This window comes from Podarcis liolepis (assembly GCF_965112155.1).
Source record: "Podarcis liolepis genome assembly, chromosome: 12".
In the NCBI taxonomy this organism is placed as follows: domain Eukaryota; kingdom Metazoa; phylum Chordata; class Lepidosauria; order Squamata; family Lacertidae; genus Podarcis; species Podarcis liolepis.
The window spans coordinates 46,396,427-46,410,921 of record NC_139563.1 but is presented as its reverse complement, the minus strand read 5'-3'; the positions used below and the strand labels follow the sequence as shown (position 1 = coordinate 46,410,921).

At 45.6% G+C, this 14,495-nt stretch overlaps 1 protein-coding gene across 1 annotated transcript in view; it reads left to right on the top strand.

The window, feature by feature from the left end:
- Nucleotides 1-68: 68 nt before the first annotated feature.
- The window catches only part of CAPN7 (calpain 7), a 42,987-nt gene continuing 28,560 nt past the window's right edge, over nt 69-14,495 (top strand). The window contains exons 1-6 of the mRNA XM_083468104.1: nt 69-323; nt 3,638-3,746; nt 6,408-6,559; nt 7,250-7,317; nt 11,676-11,870; nt 13,504-13,590. Coding sequence (XP_083324230.1) covers nt 222-323; nt 3,638-3,746; nt 6,408-6,559; nt 7,250-7,317; nt 11,676-11,870; nt 13,504-13,590 — 713 coding nt within the window. The 5' untranslated portion in view covers nt 69-221. The remainder of the gene's footprint in view (nt 324-3,637; nt 3,747-6,407; nt 6,560-7,249; nt 7,318-11,675; nt 11,871-13,503; nt 13,591-14,495) is intronic.

The following is a 14,495-nucleotide window of genomic DNA, read 5'->3' as shown; positions in this document are numbered from 1 at the left end:
CAGGCACACCTGGGCCCCTAAGATTGAGCGCCTATCTCTCTCCAGCGGGAGGTGGAGGGGAGGGAGGAGCGCAGGCGCACCGCGACGTCGACGCCTCCGCCGCAGGGGCTGCCGGGAAGTCTCTTCCTGAGCGGGAGGCCATAGGTGGAGACGTCGGGGGGCTGCCGTGACGTCAGCGAATAAGGAAAGGAGCGCGCTGAGGCGTCTGCCCGGACCCAGCCATGGAAGCGGCGGAGCTGGAGCAGGAGGCGGTGAAGTTCGCGCAGATGGCGGTGCAGCGGGACCAGCGGGGCCACTACCACGAAGCAGCCTTTTACTACAAGGTGCCAGGAGAACCGGGGGGGGGGGGGGAGAGAGAAGAGAAGGAAATGGGGGCGCCACCCATGGGTGTAGCCAAGGGGGGCAATAAAAATCAATAAAAATACAAACCACATGGGGTTCTGCCCCCCTAGTCCTGTCCCCCCCAACAAAAGGCCTGCCCCCTAACAAAGGGCTGCCGCCCCAACAAAAGGCTTGCCCCCCCAACAAAAGGCTTGCCCCCCCAGCAAAACGCCTGCCCCACAACAAAAGGCCTGCCCCCCTAGCAAAATGCCTGCCCCCCCAAAACAAAACGCCTGCCCCACAACAAAAGGCCTGTCCCCCCAACAAAAGGCTTGCCCCCCAGCAAAACGCCTGCCCCACAACAAAAGGCTTGCACCCCTAGCAAAATGCCTGCCCCCCCACAAAAGGCCTGCCCCTACAACAAAAGGCTTGCCCCCCTAACAAAAGGCCTGCCAACCCCAACAAAAGGCCTCTCCCCTCCCCAAACAAGAGGCCTGGCTATGCCCATGTTGCCACCTGTCCTGTACAATACAGAAATTTTAGTGTAAAATGCTTCATCCTTTGTTGATAAAGTTTTCTTCTGAATTTCAGGTTCCCTCTCTATCTCTGTACCAAGTTAGGGATCCTCTCCAACTGGCTGTGTTTGAAAGGGTGTGTGAAAGGTTAAGGTCAATGTTAGAAACTGAGATATGAAAGCTAGCAGCTTTAATGGCACCATAAACCTAAGTTGTGGGCGCAACAACAGAATGCCTAGGCGTGTTTTTTTATAACAAGAATACAAAGCTGAAAATGAATGAACTGCAGCTAAAATACTGTGTTTGTTCTTCCCATGGTTCAGTCCTTCCCTTGCCCACCCCCCAATATTCTTAAGGGGGTCTCTTCTCCGGTCTTCAGAGAGTAGCTGGAAGTGGGGAGGCAGAAAAAGGTCCTCCTTTCCTTCCACTCTACAGTTTTAATCTGAAACCTTTGGCACAGGGCTGTGCCCAGAGCTCAGAAACTGCTAAGGAAATTCCCTGTCGCAAAATACGCCTGGAACAATGGGAATTTTGAACCCTGCTCTGGGTAGCCAAGCACAGATAGATTTACAAATCCATGTGCATAGGAACCAACTTCTAGGGGCCGAGGTCCCTTCGCCCCACTCCCAGTAAAACATTTGAGGGGGCGTTCCCCCAAAAAGATGATGTGCGTTACCATTCAAATGGTGAGCATGTACCGTGTCATGTGGTCAGTTATGTGGGGTGGGGCTTGCCAGCCCCCCTGTATTCAAGTTGGCACCCCTCTTCATGCGTGTGACAAATTCCACAGGCCAGCCTGTTAGGCTGCAGTAGATTGTAATGAATTGATTTTGAAGTCACATCAGCACCAGCTGAAAGAGAGAGAAAATTGCCTCCCGACCGCCCTGCCCTGTCCGGTATTTTGCCAGGCAAAGGTGGCAGCCCTAAATGTCTCCCAGCTCTGTGCTTCTCCGAAGCTCAGCTAATTTGAGTGCGAAACCGGGGGTGCACCCCAACACTGGCAATGGAGGCTGTTCTGTGGCACCTCAAAAGGCTGCCACTTTTTGCACCCCATTTCTGTAGGTTTGTGGAATGTGCTAGCTGGAGTGACCAGAGTTGTATCCTCTGGACTCTGATAATCTTTGGTAAGATGGCACCTTGAGCAAGGCCAAAATTGGGCGTCCCCGAATGGGTATTTTCAGGAATCTTCTCAACTTTGCACCCCCTTGGCTCCATTGCAACCAGAAGGCCACTCTGGAATTTTACACGCACACACCTACCAATGAATTTGTAAATTTGTTTGTGCTTTGCTACTCAGAGCTGAAATATATGACCTTTCACACAACCTGTACAGCAATACATGCAGTTCAGGGCAATCATAATAATAATAATAATGGGGCAAATTCTGATGAGGGGACGAGCTTTGATCCACATGTCAAATTTGGTTGTTCTTAGATTGCAGGTATCAAATGCCACAAATATTTTGAAAATGCAGCTTGACTTGCCGTCAAGACCATATCAAGGGGTGTGGTTATAATTCTGCAAACTTAATTCCAGTCATACTTGATTTTACATTGTCCGCAGTGTACAGTTGTTTCATAACCAATGATCTTCCACTTTTTTCCACGTGCCTAGATTTTTCTGTGACTAACTTTGATCATAAGCTAATTTATTCTGTTCAATAAAAAAAGACAAAAATTGTTTGTAGTGTCTGGATACTCTAGCTGTGCAGGAAAGGTCTGATTGGCTTTGGCTGGAGCTAAAGTCATTCAGTCATACAAAGTGGAGGTCTATAATTTTGGCCGCTCTCCAAGGTCTCAGGTAGAGGGATTTCCCAGTCCTCCTTCCTGAGATGCTGTGAATTGAATATGGGAGCTTCCAAGTGCAATGTATGGGTTCCACCACTCCTGCAAAAATAGAATTGTAGAGGTGGAATGGACCCCACCCCACCACCGCATTGCAGGAATCATTTGCCCATTGTGGGGCTCTATTTAACCCACGACCCTGAGATTAAGAGTCTCATGCTCTACTGACTGGGGCATAGTTAAAAGATATTTGTGAACGCTAGATGTTGCGGGTCAAAACGTTAGCATGAGTAACTCAGGTGCAAGCCTGTGATGAGGAAAGGGCCTCTTGCATGAACTGTGATGCTTGCACTGGTGTTAAATATATGTAGAAATGGTGTTTGTTTACAGTGACTTCCACTTTTGGGAGGGGATCTTGTGGGAAAGAAAATAGATAATTCCGTGCGCATGTTCTTAAACCTTTTAGTATGGAGTGATTGCGTAGCTCTTGTGAAGTTAACCTAGCATGCTGGGGGAAATTTGGTAGGATCCTGTGCTCATAAAAGTACCTGAAAGAATGCTTTCTGTACTGTATAGACTTGCCTGTTCATGAAGATCTACCAGTTAGGAAGGTCCACTTGGAATGTGGGTGGCGCTGTGCTCTAAACCACTGAGCCTCTTGGGCTTGCCAATCAAAAGTCGGCGATTCAAATTCCCGCAACGGGGTGAGCTCCCGTTGCTCTGTCCCAGCTCCTGCCAACCTAGCAGTTTGAAAGCACGCGAGTGCAAGTAGATAAATAGGTACTGAGAAGGCATTTGTGCAAATGAGGTTATGCTTTCCCTGGCTTCTGAAACCTGAAAGAAATATTTTAAGGATCCAACCTGTTCTTGTAATTTGTTTTAATTGACTTTAATATTGTCCTTTAATGTTGCCCTGGGGTCTTACGGTGAAGAAATCTAATAATAATATATTTGAGGGAAATAAGCTTTCTGGTTGCCTTGATTTTTAAACACTTGTGTTGTATTTTCTCTTCTCAGGAAGCTGCACAGTCTTTGATTTATGCTGCAATGGCAGGATCCGTCTTGGAAAATATTCCAGAGAAAATAAGTGAATATTTGGAAAGAGTTCAAGCCCTGTACTCAGCAGGTTAGTAAAGACAAAACCTGAAAACATTCTCTCTTCATTAGGAAATCAACAAGGCATGTTCTAGAAAAGATGTTATACCCAGTGTGGTGTAGTAACTTAGAGGTACCTGAGAAATTGTAGGGTTGGAAGGAACACCAAGGGTCATCTAGTCTAACCCCCTGCAATGCAGGAATCTCATCATATGTTCTCCCAATCTGAAACCATACCAGACCCTGTGTTGGACGCAGACCTGGGAGACCAGGGTTGAAGTTACCACTTGGCCGTGAAGCTCTCTGTGCGATCATGGACCAGTCACTAATTCTTAACCTGCCTTATAGGGTTGTTTGGAGGACAGCCCTGGCGATCTTGCCACTCACAGGCGAGCGGACAGAGCATTGGGGCTGTGGTCCCCTCAGCTGAACAGTTTCACAGAGCCCCCACCCCCCTGCCTGCTTGTGGGAGCCAGCACTAGTTGGGGGCTCCTTTAACTGCTCGACCGAGGCAAGGACAGCTGCAGACTCCTCAGTCGAGCAGTTTAAAGATGCAGGGGGAGGAACAAGCTGTTGGCTTCCTCCAGCGGACGCTAGTGGCAGAGGGACTCAGGCGCGGTGGCGGTTTCACCAGGGAGATACCGCTGAGTGAAACTGACATCGCAGTCTGCTGCTTATACCGGTCCTGGGCGAATATCGATATATCGCCCAGGCCTACCAAGAGGGATATCTTTGTTAGACTATTCCATTCCACCTTAAGGGACAGGCATGTGACTGTTGTGTGTCACATGTCTGTTTACACTCCATCACAGCTTGCTGGGAACTTCCGTTTGGGTATAGCTTTCGTTTTTTGCTGTCTTGCTTTGGACACGAAGGGGATCAGACATGTTTTCCTTTTGTCCTGATGTATGCTGAATAAGGGACGCGGGTGGCGCTGTGGGTTAAACCACAGAGCCTAGGGCTTGCCGATCAGAAGGTCGGCGGTTCGAATCCCCACGACAGGGTGAGCTCCCGTTGTTCGGTCCCAGCTCCTGCCAACCTAGCAGTTCGAAAGCACGTCAAAGTGCAAGTAGATAAATAGGTACCGCTTCGGCGGGAAGGTAACCGGCGTTTCCATGCGCTGCTCTGGTTCGCCAGAAGCAGCTTAGTCATGCTGGCCACATGACCCGGAAGCTGTACGCCGGCTCCCTTGGCCAATAAAGTGAGATGAGCACCGCAACCCCAGAGTCGGTCACGACTGGACCTAACGGTCAGGGGTCCCTTTACCTTTATGCTGAATAAACTGCTTGTAAATATGCTTACACAACCTCTCCTTCCACTTCTGTTTGCGCGTTATCTCTGCTGAGTTGCGTGCCCCAGCTTCTGAAGCTGTGGGTCGCAGATGCTGCAACAAGGACTGGAGATCATCAGGCACACCGGCCGGTGGGCTAGAGCCAGCTGGGGGCCTGCCAATTGCCCCCGCTTCCTTGGTTGTATGCCAACAATCTTGTCGTTTGGACAACCCAGGACCTCCATAAACGCTGACCAGGCTTGTGCCTCAGGGAGGTCTCTTCAGGGCTGCTAAGACAGTGGTTTGACTGCCCCCCCCAGCGCACTCCATTGTCTCTTGAGACAGATGCCAGCAACCATCGTGTACATAAAAGTACAGCCCTTCATTCCCTCTGCAAGGCTAGTGTTGTCCATGAACACCATTATTTTCAGAGCGGGGAGAAGGATGCAGCCCAGTGGTGGTGGAGCGTCTTTTTCTCAGGAGGTCCCAAGTTCATTTCCAGCATCTCAGTGCAGGACCGGGAAGGTCCCTCTCTCAGAAATCCTGGAGAGCCATAGACAGTACCATCCTAGATGGACCCAATGAGGAAGGCAACTTCCTATGTTCTGATGGAAGCAGCACAGCACACAACCTGATCTGCACCTAAATACAGTGGTACTTCTGGTTAAGAACTTAATTCGTTCTGGAGGTCCGGTCCTAACCTGAAACCGTTCTTAACCCGAGGTACCACTTTAGCTAATGGGGCCTTGCGCTGCTGCCACACGATTTCTGTTCTCATCCTGAGGTAAAGTTCTTAACCCGAGGCACTACTTCCGGGTTAGCGGAGTCTGTAACCCGAAGTGTTTGTAATCCGAGGTGTTTGTAACCTGATTGTCAGGTGATGGTGTGGTTGCTCGAGAGCAAACAGGCAAGACTCGGACCTGTCTTTTCCAGGCTTTATTAGTAGTTCAAACTATTTACAGTGAAGAGCGTTGCAAGTTGCAAGTTCATATCTGGCGTTGCAAGTTCATATCTGGCTCGCTCGCTAGCAGAATCTGGGAGTGGGCGGTCCTTGTACCTCCCCCAGCATAACAGTTGCGTGACCCCCAGCCTTCTCCTCCCTTCCTTGCGCCGAAACCTACTGCGCAGAATGGGCGCTGGCAAAGGGGTCCTTCCCTCCTCTCTGTCTTGCTCAGGCTCGGTGTTGAGGCTCTCCCTTGCATCCCCTGCTCCCACCACTTCCTCTCCACTGGAGACGGGGCTTTCCTCCTAGCAAGAGAAGGAGCTGCTTCGCAAGATCTTCGGATGGTCCCTATAACACAACTGCACTTCCCTCTCTCGCCCCTGACCTGATGGCAGTTCCCTGACACTGAGATACCACTTGAACTATAATCACGAGTCAGGTTAAATAAGGGAAATGAATGGTTCTTCTTCCTACTCCAGTGCAAAGAGTCGACCCCTTGAAGTCAAAGCAGCAGCTGGACTTGGAGCGGGCCCGTTTCCTGGTTACGCAGGCTTTTGACGAAGACGAGAAAGGCAACAGCGAGGAAGCGATAGAGCTGTACACGGAAGCCGTGGAACTCTGCCTGAAAACGGTACGTTAAGCTACCAACTTAACTTGATGGGATTATGTCATGGCAAGGAACTTTTCCGATCGACACGCAATTGTTATTTTTGCCGCTGCCTGCTCTTGCGATTTGCTGCCCCTTCCCCCCCCCCCCCCGCATGAGGAAGGGGAGAGCTGAGCTGGCAAGAGTTAAAAGGGGCTGCAGGAATCGAGAGAAGCATTGGCTGGCTTCACGGTTTCCCCCACATTGTGATTTTTGCATAACACCCACCCACCCACACCCATCCCATGATTCGTGATGTATAGCCAGCCCAAAAATTATGAAGCCGATATAACGATATGGACTTCAAACCGGTTTTTGACAATATATCAATATATTGGCCAGCCCTAGCAGAGTACTGAGGCTAAGAAGCAGTGGCTTAGCTTGAGTCTGTCTAATAGGTAGACTGAACTCTTCTACCCAACAGGTCTTATTCTTTAAAGCTCTTGCTTCTCTAACTTCAGCTATTTGGCTGCATCCAAGTTGCCTTCATTTTATTGAGTGTTTGAGACAAAACAGTCTTGCGGAGAGGTTTTTTTGTCTGTTAGAAGGATTTGTGTCGTCATTCTGGATAGTATAAAAGGAAGGAATTGACATTTCCTACCCCCTGGCCTTTTTGTTTTTCTGTATGTAGATTGCTGGTTAGGCTTCTTAAACCCCCCCTTTTTCATATTAAAGGCCAATGAAACTTCAGAAACAGCTCTCCAGGCAAAACTGAAGCAGCTGGCTCGGCAGGCACTGGACAGGTGAGTTTCTTGAAGCTTTGTATGAGCACATTGCGTGAAAACGCTGTTTCCTAAGTAGTAGTAGTAGTTGTTGTTATTTATTGAATTTATATACCGACCTATACCTGCAGGTCTCTGTTGCATTTAAAAACCAACAAACAAACAGTTTTTCTGGCTGTCAGGTAGCTTTTAAAGGTATGGGAAGCCTTGCTGGAGAAAAAGCTTGCAACTTTATCGACACTGCAATAGCATTTCACTCCTTGAAATGTTCACTGCCTGCAGATACTGTGTTTTGCATTCCTTTTCAAAAAAGCTTTTTATTTATACTTTTCAAATTTATACATTTCATTAATTTTACAATTATTTTAACAATTCAAAGTTTGACTTCCTTCCCCTTCTTTCTGCGGTTCCTTAAATTCATTTTTTTTATATCTTCTGCATATTCAAATTCATGTTTGCATTACTTGTTAATTTTAATAAAGAACTTAGTGCAAATCCGTAAGAGTCTAAAGCAAAATCCACACAGCTACCTTCTGAAATGCCATTTGCTGTGGTGTTTGTATTTTTGTTTGAATATCGACAGTAAGTAGTGTGTTTTTTAATGTTTCCAAATAAAATGTTTCTTTATTAGATTTATTTCCTACCCTTCCACCCAAAGGGAGCCCAGGGCAGCAAGCAACAAGCAACAAAGCAATAAAAACATATTTAAAACAATACAGATGCAAACAAAATTGTGACTGACATCAGATAGAAAAGGGGTGAGCTGTGTCCAATATGAGTGCTGTATAAAGTCCTTTAATTCCATGTGATATATATATATATATATATATATATATATATATATATATATATATATATGCTTTCGTAGATTTTCACGGGTACAGGAATGCAGGTTTTGGTGTCCTCGGGTGTCTTCCCGTGTAAAAGTTGGGGTGTCTAGGCGACGTTTCGACGAGGTCTCACTCGTCATCTTCAGGCTGGTGCTTTCGGCTTCTTGTTACTGGAACAGAGCAGGATCTCAGTGTTTGAGTTCCTATAAATACTGTTGAGGGGGTGTGGTGTATAGCCTCCAATGTTCTGGGCAGAGAGGAAGTTCCCAGGCTAGTGTGCCTTTTCTTCTTTTGTTCCTTAATTACTTGAGGGATATCTTGAGTGATTTCTTGGGTGATATTCTGAGTACCACTTAGGTGGGTCATTAGGTGTGGATTAGTTGCTAAAGCCTTTGTGTCTTGACATCTTGAGCTTTGTGAAGAGTTTTTTCCAGTTGGAAAACCAAGGGGTCTATGAAATACCCTGCAAAGTCTGCCCAGCCACGTACATTGGACAAACAAACAGACGAATAAATGCACGTATCGCAGAACACAAGAATGCCGTCAAAAAAGAAGAAAAAACTTCCTCTCTTTTCCAACACATGAAAGAAACAGGACACGAAATTAATTTTGCAGATTCCAAATTGCTCTTTAACATGGAACATCACCACAAGAGAATAATCATGGAAGCCATCGAGATAGAGAAACACCCTCACAACATGAACAAGCGTGACGACACATCCCGCCTGCTAGACATCTGGAAATTAGCCCTCCCCACAAAAACCGACACCAGATCCAGAGGCACACAGAACGCCATCACCAATCAACCACACCAGACCCAAACCCAGACCCTCTCCACAGATAAATTACAGACACCATCCAGTAGCCAAACCATGGTGGCACCTCCGGATGCTGCACCCCCCTGCAATCCCTACACAGATCTGGCTGGCACAGGACACAAAACCACAGCTCGCCCCTATACACGAAGCCAAGCCAGAGCACAACTAAGTGCAGTACAGCCATCTTCTCAGAAAAACTCTTCACAAAGCTCAAGATGTCAAGACACAAAGGCTTTAGCAACTAATCCACACCTAATGACCCACCTAAGTGGTACTCAGAATATCACCCAAGAAATCACTCAAGATATCCCTCAAGTAATTAAGGAACAAAAGAAGAAAAGGCACACTAGCCTGGGAACTTCCTCTCTGCCCAGAACATTGGAGGCTATACACCACACCCCCTCAACAGTATTTATAGGAACTCAAACACTGAGATCCTGCTCTGTTCCAGTAACAAGAAGCCGAAAGCACCAGCCTGAAGATGACGAGTGAGACCTCGTCGAAACGTCGCCTAGACACCCCAACTTTTACACGGGAAGACACCCGAGGACACCAAAACCTGCATATATATATATATATATATATATATATATATATATATATATATGCATGCTATATTTTTATGAGTGTGTTTCTAATCGGATTTTGTGTTAATAAACTGGGCTTATATAAATGTGTTAGTTGCATTCTAATTGAGAGGGTTGCATCCAGCAAAGTTGTACTCAGAATAGACTTGTTGAAATGAATGAACCAACATTACTCGTGTCCATTAATTTAAGAGGGCCTGCTCTGAGCATTGGATACAACACAATATATTTTGAAATTCCATATATTGGTCAGCACTGCTGATATCAGCAATCATTTGTTTCTTTCATTTACGAATCGCTGCCCAGAAGGCCTCCCAAACGGATTTACAATATAGCAATGTGTCTAAAATAGCTGCGTATATTAAAACAGGTTTTAAAAGCAGTTATGAGTACAAAAACAGTTTCTAAAAAACAGTGCATACATAAAACATGTTTGTTCATATGTTTTATTAGTTATGCATCCTTCACTGTAACATCCCAGGATGGGTTGCAGCATTAAAAGCCGTGTAAAACTTTATCCCAAGTGTGCTAAAGGTTTTAGAAGGCTTGTCGAAAGCGGAATATCCTTAGCAAGAAAGCTAATGGAGAAGGCACCTATCTGATATGCAGTGGGAGGGAGTTCCAAAGGCCAAATTTCAACATTGTTCAGAATAGACTTCCTGATAGGATGGCATCCACGAGATGCCCTCTCTTGCAAAAAACAGTGATCAGTTGTGTATTTAGAGAACGAGCCGTGTAGATACAGTTATTCTCTTTGGACATCTACGGTGAATGGGAGCTGCTTCCAGGCAACTATGCAGTGAATTTTTTTTTTTTACAAAAACCAGTTCTTCCCTCTTAGTTTAGGCCAGTGATGCCTTGCATAGATAATTGTGAGTGTGGATTTGTTTGCATTGCACTTGTGTTGGTATAAGAGCTTGGACCATCAAGGATGACTGTTTAAATGAAGGAAATCCTGAAGCATATTCTGATTATCTGTGTACTGTACAGTGGTACCTCGCAAGACGAATGCCTCGCAAGACAAAAAACTCGCTAGATGAAAGGTTTTTCTGTTTTCGATTTGCCTCGCAAGACGAATTTCCCTATGGGCTTGCTTCGCAAGACGAAAACGTCTCGCGACTTTGTTTTCTTTGTCTAAAAACAAAGACATGTTTTGTTTATAAAGTTAATTTATTTTCCCTTCAATTTTTGAACTGCTCTTTACAGTATGTGTGACTTTAAAGAGCAGTTAATAAACTGTTGTTGTACCAAATTTGGCTTTGTTTGGACTTTTTTTGACCATAGGAACGCATTAATTGATTTTCAATGTATTCCTATGGGATTTCGTGCTTCGCAAGACGAAAAATTCGCTAGACGACAAAAATTGCGGAACGAATTAATTTCGTCTTGCGGGGCACCACTGTATTTAGAATAATGGAATAGCTGTTTTCAGCTAAATTTCTGGCTGTACACGAATCTCTAGCAAGACAACGCAGCAAGAAACTTGCTAAATAAATGGTTACATGATTCCTGTTAGTATGCACAAAATTTTCAGGTTTTCTTTTTAGTTGAAAGAACTGTCTTGAGTGGTTTCTATGTTAGATTGCATATGCTGTTCTTGCTGTACAGGAATCCTTGGGCTGTATGAAACAAAGGTTTTATGGACGTTTAACATGTAGAGGATACGAGAAGCCTAAGAATGCAAATACCGTATTTTTCGCTCTATAAGACTCACGAGACCATAAGACGCACCTAGTTTTTGGAGGAGGAAAACAAGAAAAAAAATAGTCTGAATCTCAGAAGCCAGAACAGCAAGAGGGATCACTGCGCAGTGAAAGCAGCAATCCGTCTTGCTGTTCTGGCTTCTGCGATAGCTGCGCAGCCTGCATTCGCTCCATAAGACGCACACACATTTCCCCTTACTTTTTAGGAGGGGAAAAGTGAGTCATAGAGCAAAAAATACAGTACGTAAGAAATATGCAGTCACTCTTGCCTTGTTTGTTTTTAATCATTCGTTCTCACAAAAGCAATTAATATTTTTTGCATTTTTACATAGCAAAATGAGTAGTATATGATTGCTGGCATTTATAGGAGGATTCACAATGTACTGCCACCAATGAAATAAAAACTCTTGATGCGTCTAAAATGCAAACTCTCTATTTTAGAGCTGAAGCGCTGAAGGATTCAAAGCCGTCTCAGAAAGACAAGCCGGTCCCAGCGAAACCGAATCAGCAAGCCCGGACTTACTTTCCATTAGGGCCTGATTTTTCCTTGAACGATAAGCCACAGGCAGTCAGAGCTGTGCAGGCCAGTGAACCGCAAGGTCAGCGATACACCGCGGAGGAGATTGAGGTGCTCAGGTAAGGAAAGGGAACGGTTTTCCAGGCTTGTTGAAAATGGGTTGCCTCGTTTAGGCTGCAGTCGAGTGCACACTTAAACTGGGAGCCCATCCTATTGAACACGGTGAGGCTTACTTCTGAGCAAGCATGCATGGGATTGTTGAAAGCACCAAATTGTAGACTGATGTGATGATTCTGTTGGGATGCGTCTGGGGAGACGGGGGCTTTTGGCCGGCCCCCAGCTGGCTCCAGCCACCGGCCAGCAGCCAGGCGAACTCCAGATCTCGGAACAGCATCAATCAGCCTCAGAAGCCTTCAGAAGCTTAAGCACGCAAGCCGGCAGCGATAAGAACTCTTTGCAATGGAAGTGGCGGACAGAGACATGTGTAAGCATTATTTACAGGGACGTGGGTGGCGCTGTGGGTTAAACCACAGAGCCTAGGACTTGCCAATCAGAAGGTTGGCGGTTCGAATCCCGGTGACGGGGTGAGCTCCCGTTGCTCGGTCCCTGCTCCTGCGAACCTAGCAGTTCGAAAGCACGTCAAAGTGCAAGTAGATAAATAGGTACCACTCTGGCGGGAAGGTAAACGGCATTTCTGTGCGCTGCTCTGTTTCGCCAGAAGCGGCTTAATCATGCTGGCCACATGACCCAGAAGCTGTACACCAGCTCCCTTGGCCAATAAAGCGAGATGAGCGCCGCAACCCCAGAGTTGGCCACGACTGGACCTAATGGTCAGGGGTCCCTTTACCTTTTTATTCAGCATAGTTCAGGAACAAAGGGAAAACATAACTGCTTCCCTTCGTGTCCAAGCAAAACAGCAGCATAGCAAAAGCAATATACAACGGAAGTTCCCAGCAGACTATGCTGGAAGTAAACAGACATGTGACTTACAACAACTCCACATATCTGTTCCTCTTAAGGCGGAATGGAACATCAATATCCTAACAGATACAACAACAGCAAATGTTGCACGGCTCTTAAATATCAAGAAGGCGTGCCGACTTTATCGTGGAGTTTATGCCAATGATCAAGCAACGTGTAATTCTAGTCCCATTTCCCTTCGGGATGCAAATGTACTAAGGCTAACAGCAGGATATTTAGCTGATAAATGTATCCATATATTTTGGCGCGGAATAGCATTGCTGCTAAAGGAGATACAGGTTTGCCGCCACCACTCCTGCTGCCCTTTTAAAACAAGCCAACACAAATAGGACTTTGTACAGCTTTGGAGGAAGTCAGGGGAAGGCTACAGTAGTAACTTCCTGCCTGGCAGGCAAGCTTCAAAGAGATGGAGCCCCCTGGTGGTCTGGGGAAGCAGTGTCTATTTTAAGACGCTGTGTTTGCACCACACTGACCTCCCCACCTCTTTAGCTAACTCAACCAGCCATTTCTGCTCTGAACCCTTGGTGGCCAGAATGTTCAGGGGTAATGACCATGTGAACAAAGCTTTTAATGCAAAACTGGAGGGGGAAATTTGCTGGCTCTTTAAAACGAGACCATCCACTGCGTCTTGCTCCCGTTCCCATACTAAAAATACTAAAGGCATTAAGCAGGCAGGTATACCTCAGCTGTTCATTTAGAGCCTGTCTGGGTGGGAAACAAATGCATTTGAATAGCATTGTGGTCCTGACATCTTGCATCCTGTTTTCATAGGAAGACATCAAAGATCAATGGCATTGAGTACGTCCCTTTCATGAGCGTTGACCTCAGAGAGCGTTTCGCTTTTCCAGTACCTTTCTCGTAAGTGAATATAAGCTGCCTAGCTATGGACTCCCGGAATGCTTTCTCATTCCTTATTATTCTTAAGAATTGTCTCTTGGGAACAATGTTCAGGTGCTGCCTTGAAAGGGCGATGTGAAAAGTAAGCTGTTGCCGCCTGCTCATCGTAGGTGAATTCATTCAACTATACACGCTATAGAAATAGTCTTGACATCTGCAGTACCCCTGTTAAATTTTTGAACACTGCTACTGTTAGGAAAAATGCTTACAGGCCATTCAACTTCAGATTAAGGAACCTTGAAGCACCGACAAATGTTAGAGAGGCTGCAAAATAGTGGGCACATCTTTGTACTTGTGGTTTTACATGTTTTTAGAAAGGGACATCTGTAATAGACTAAATGCAATAAATTAATGGGCTTCTTGAACCCTGACTGATCAGTGCAGTGGAAGCTGGAAGAAAACTTTATTTTATATATACATATATTCTTTATTGAAAGATAATTATTATAATAATAATTAATAATAATATTTTATTTGTACCCTGCCCTCCCCGGCTGGAGCTGGGCTCAGAGCGGCTAACATCATATAAATAACACAGTATACATAAAAACAGGCATCAATTAATTAAAATATGTCTTAAAATTAATTCAGACAAATTATAATCTGCACAAATGGCAGTTATCAGGTTAAGACTGAGAGCGGTTAATACTTGCCAGGACCAACTGTTTTCACTGATCATATAAGGACGTGTGAACAGGCTAGGAGGCCTCCTTCATGCTTGTTCTTATAGAAAGGAAAATAGGTCAGACTGCACCCTGGCCAAAGATAAAAAGTACATAATTGCAAGTGCACAGACTAAGATAAGACACAAAAAAATAAGAAAAGAAAGAATACTACCCATGTAGAAAACAAAACACAACAAAAAC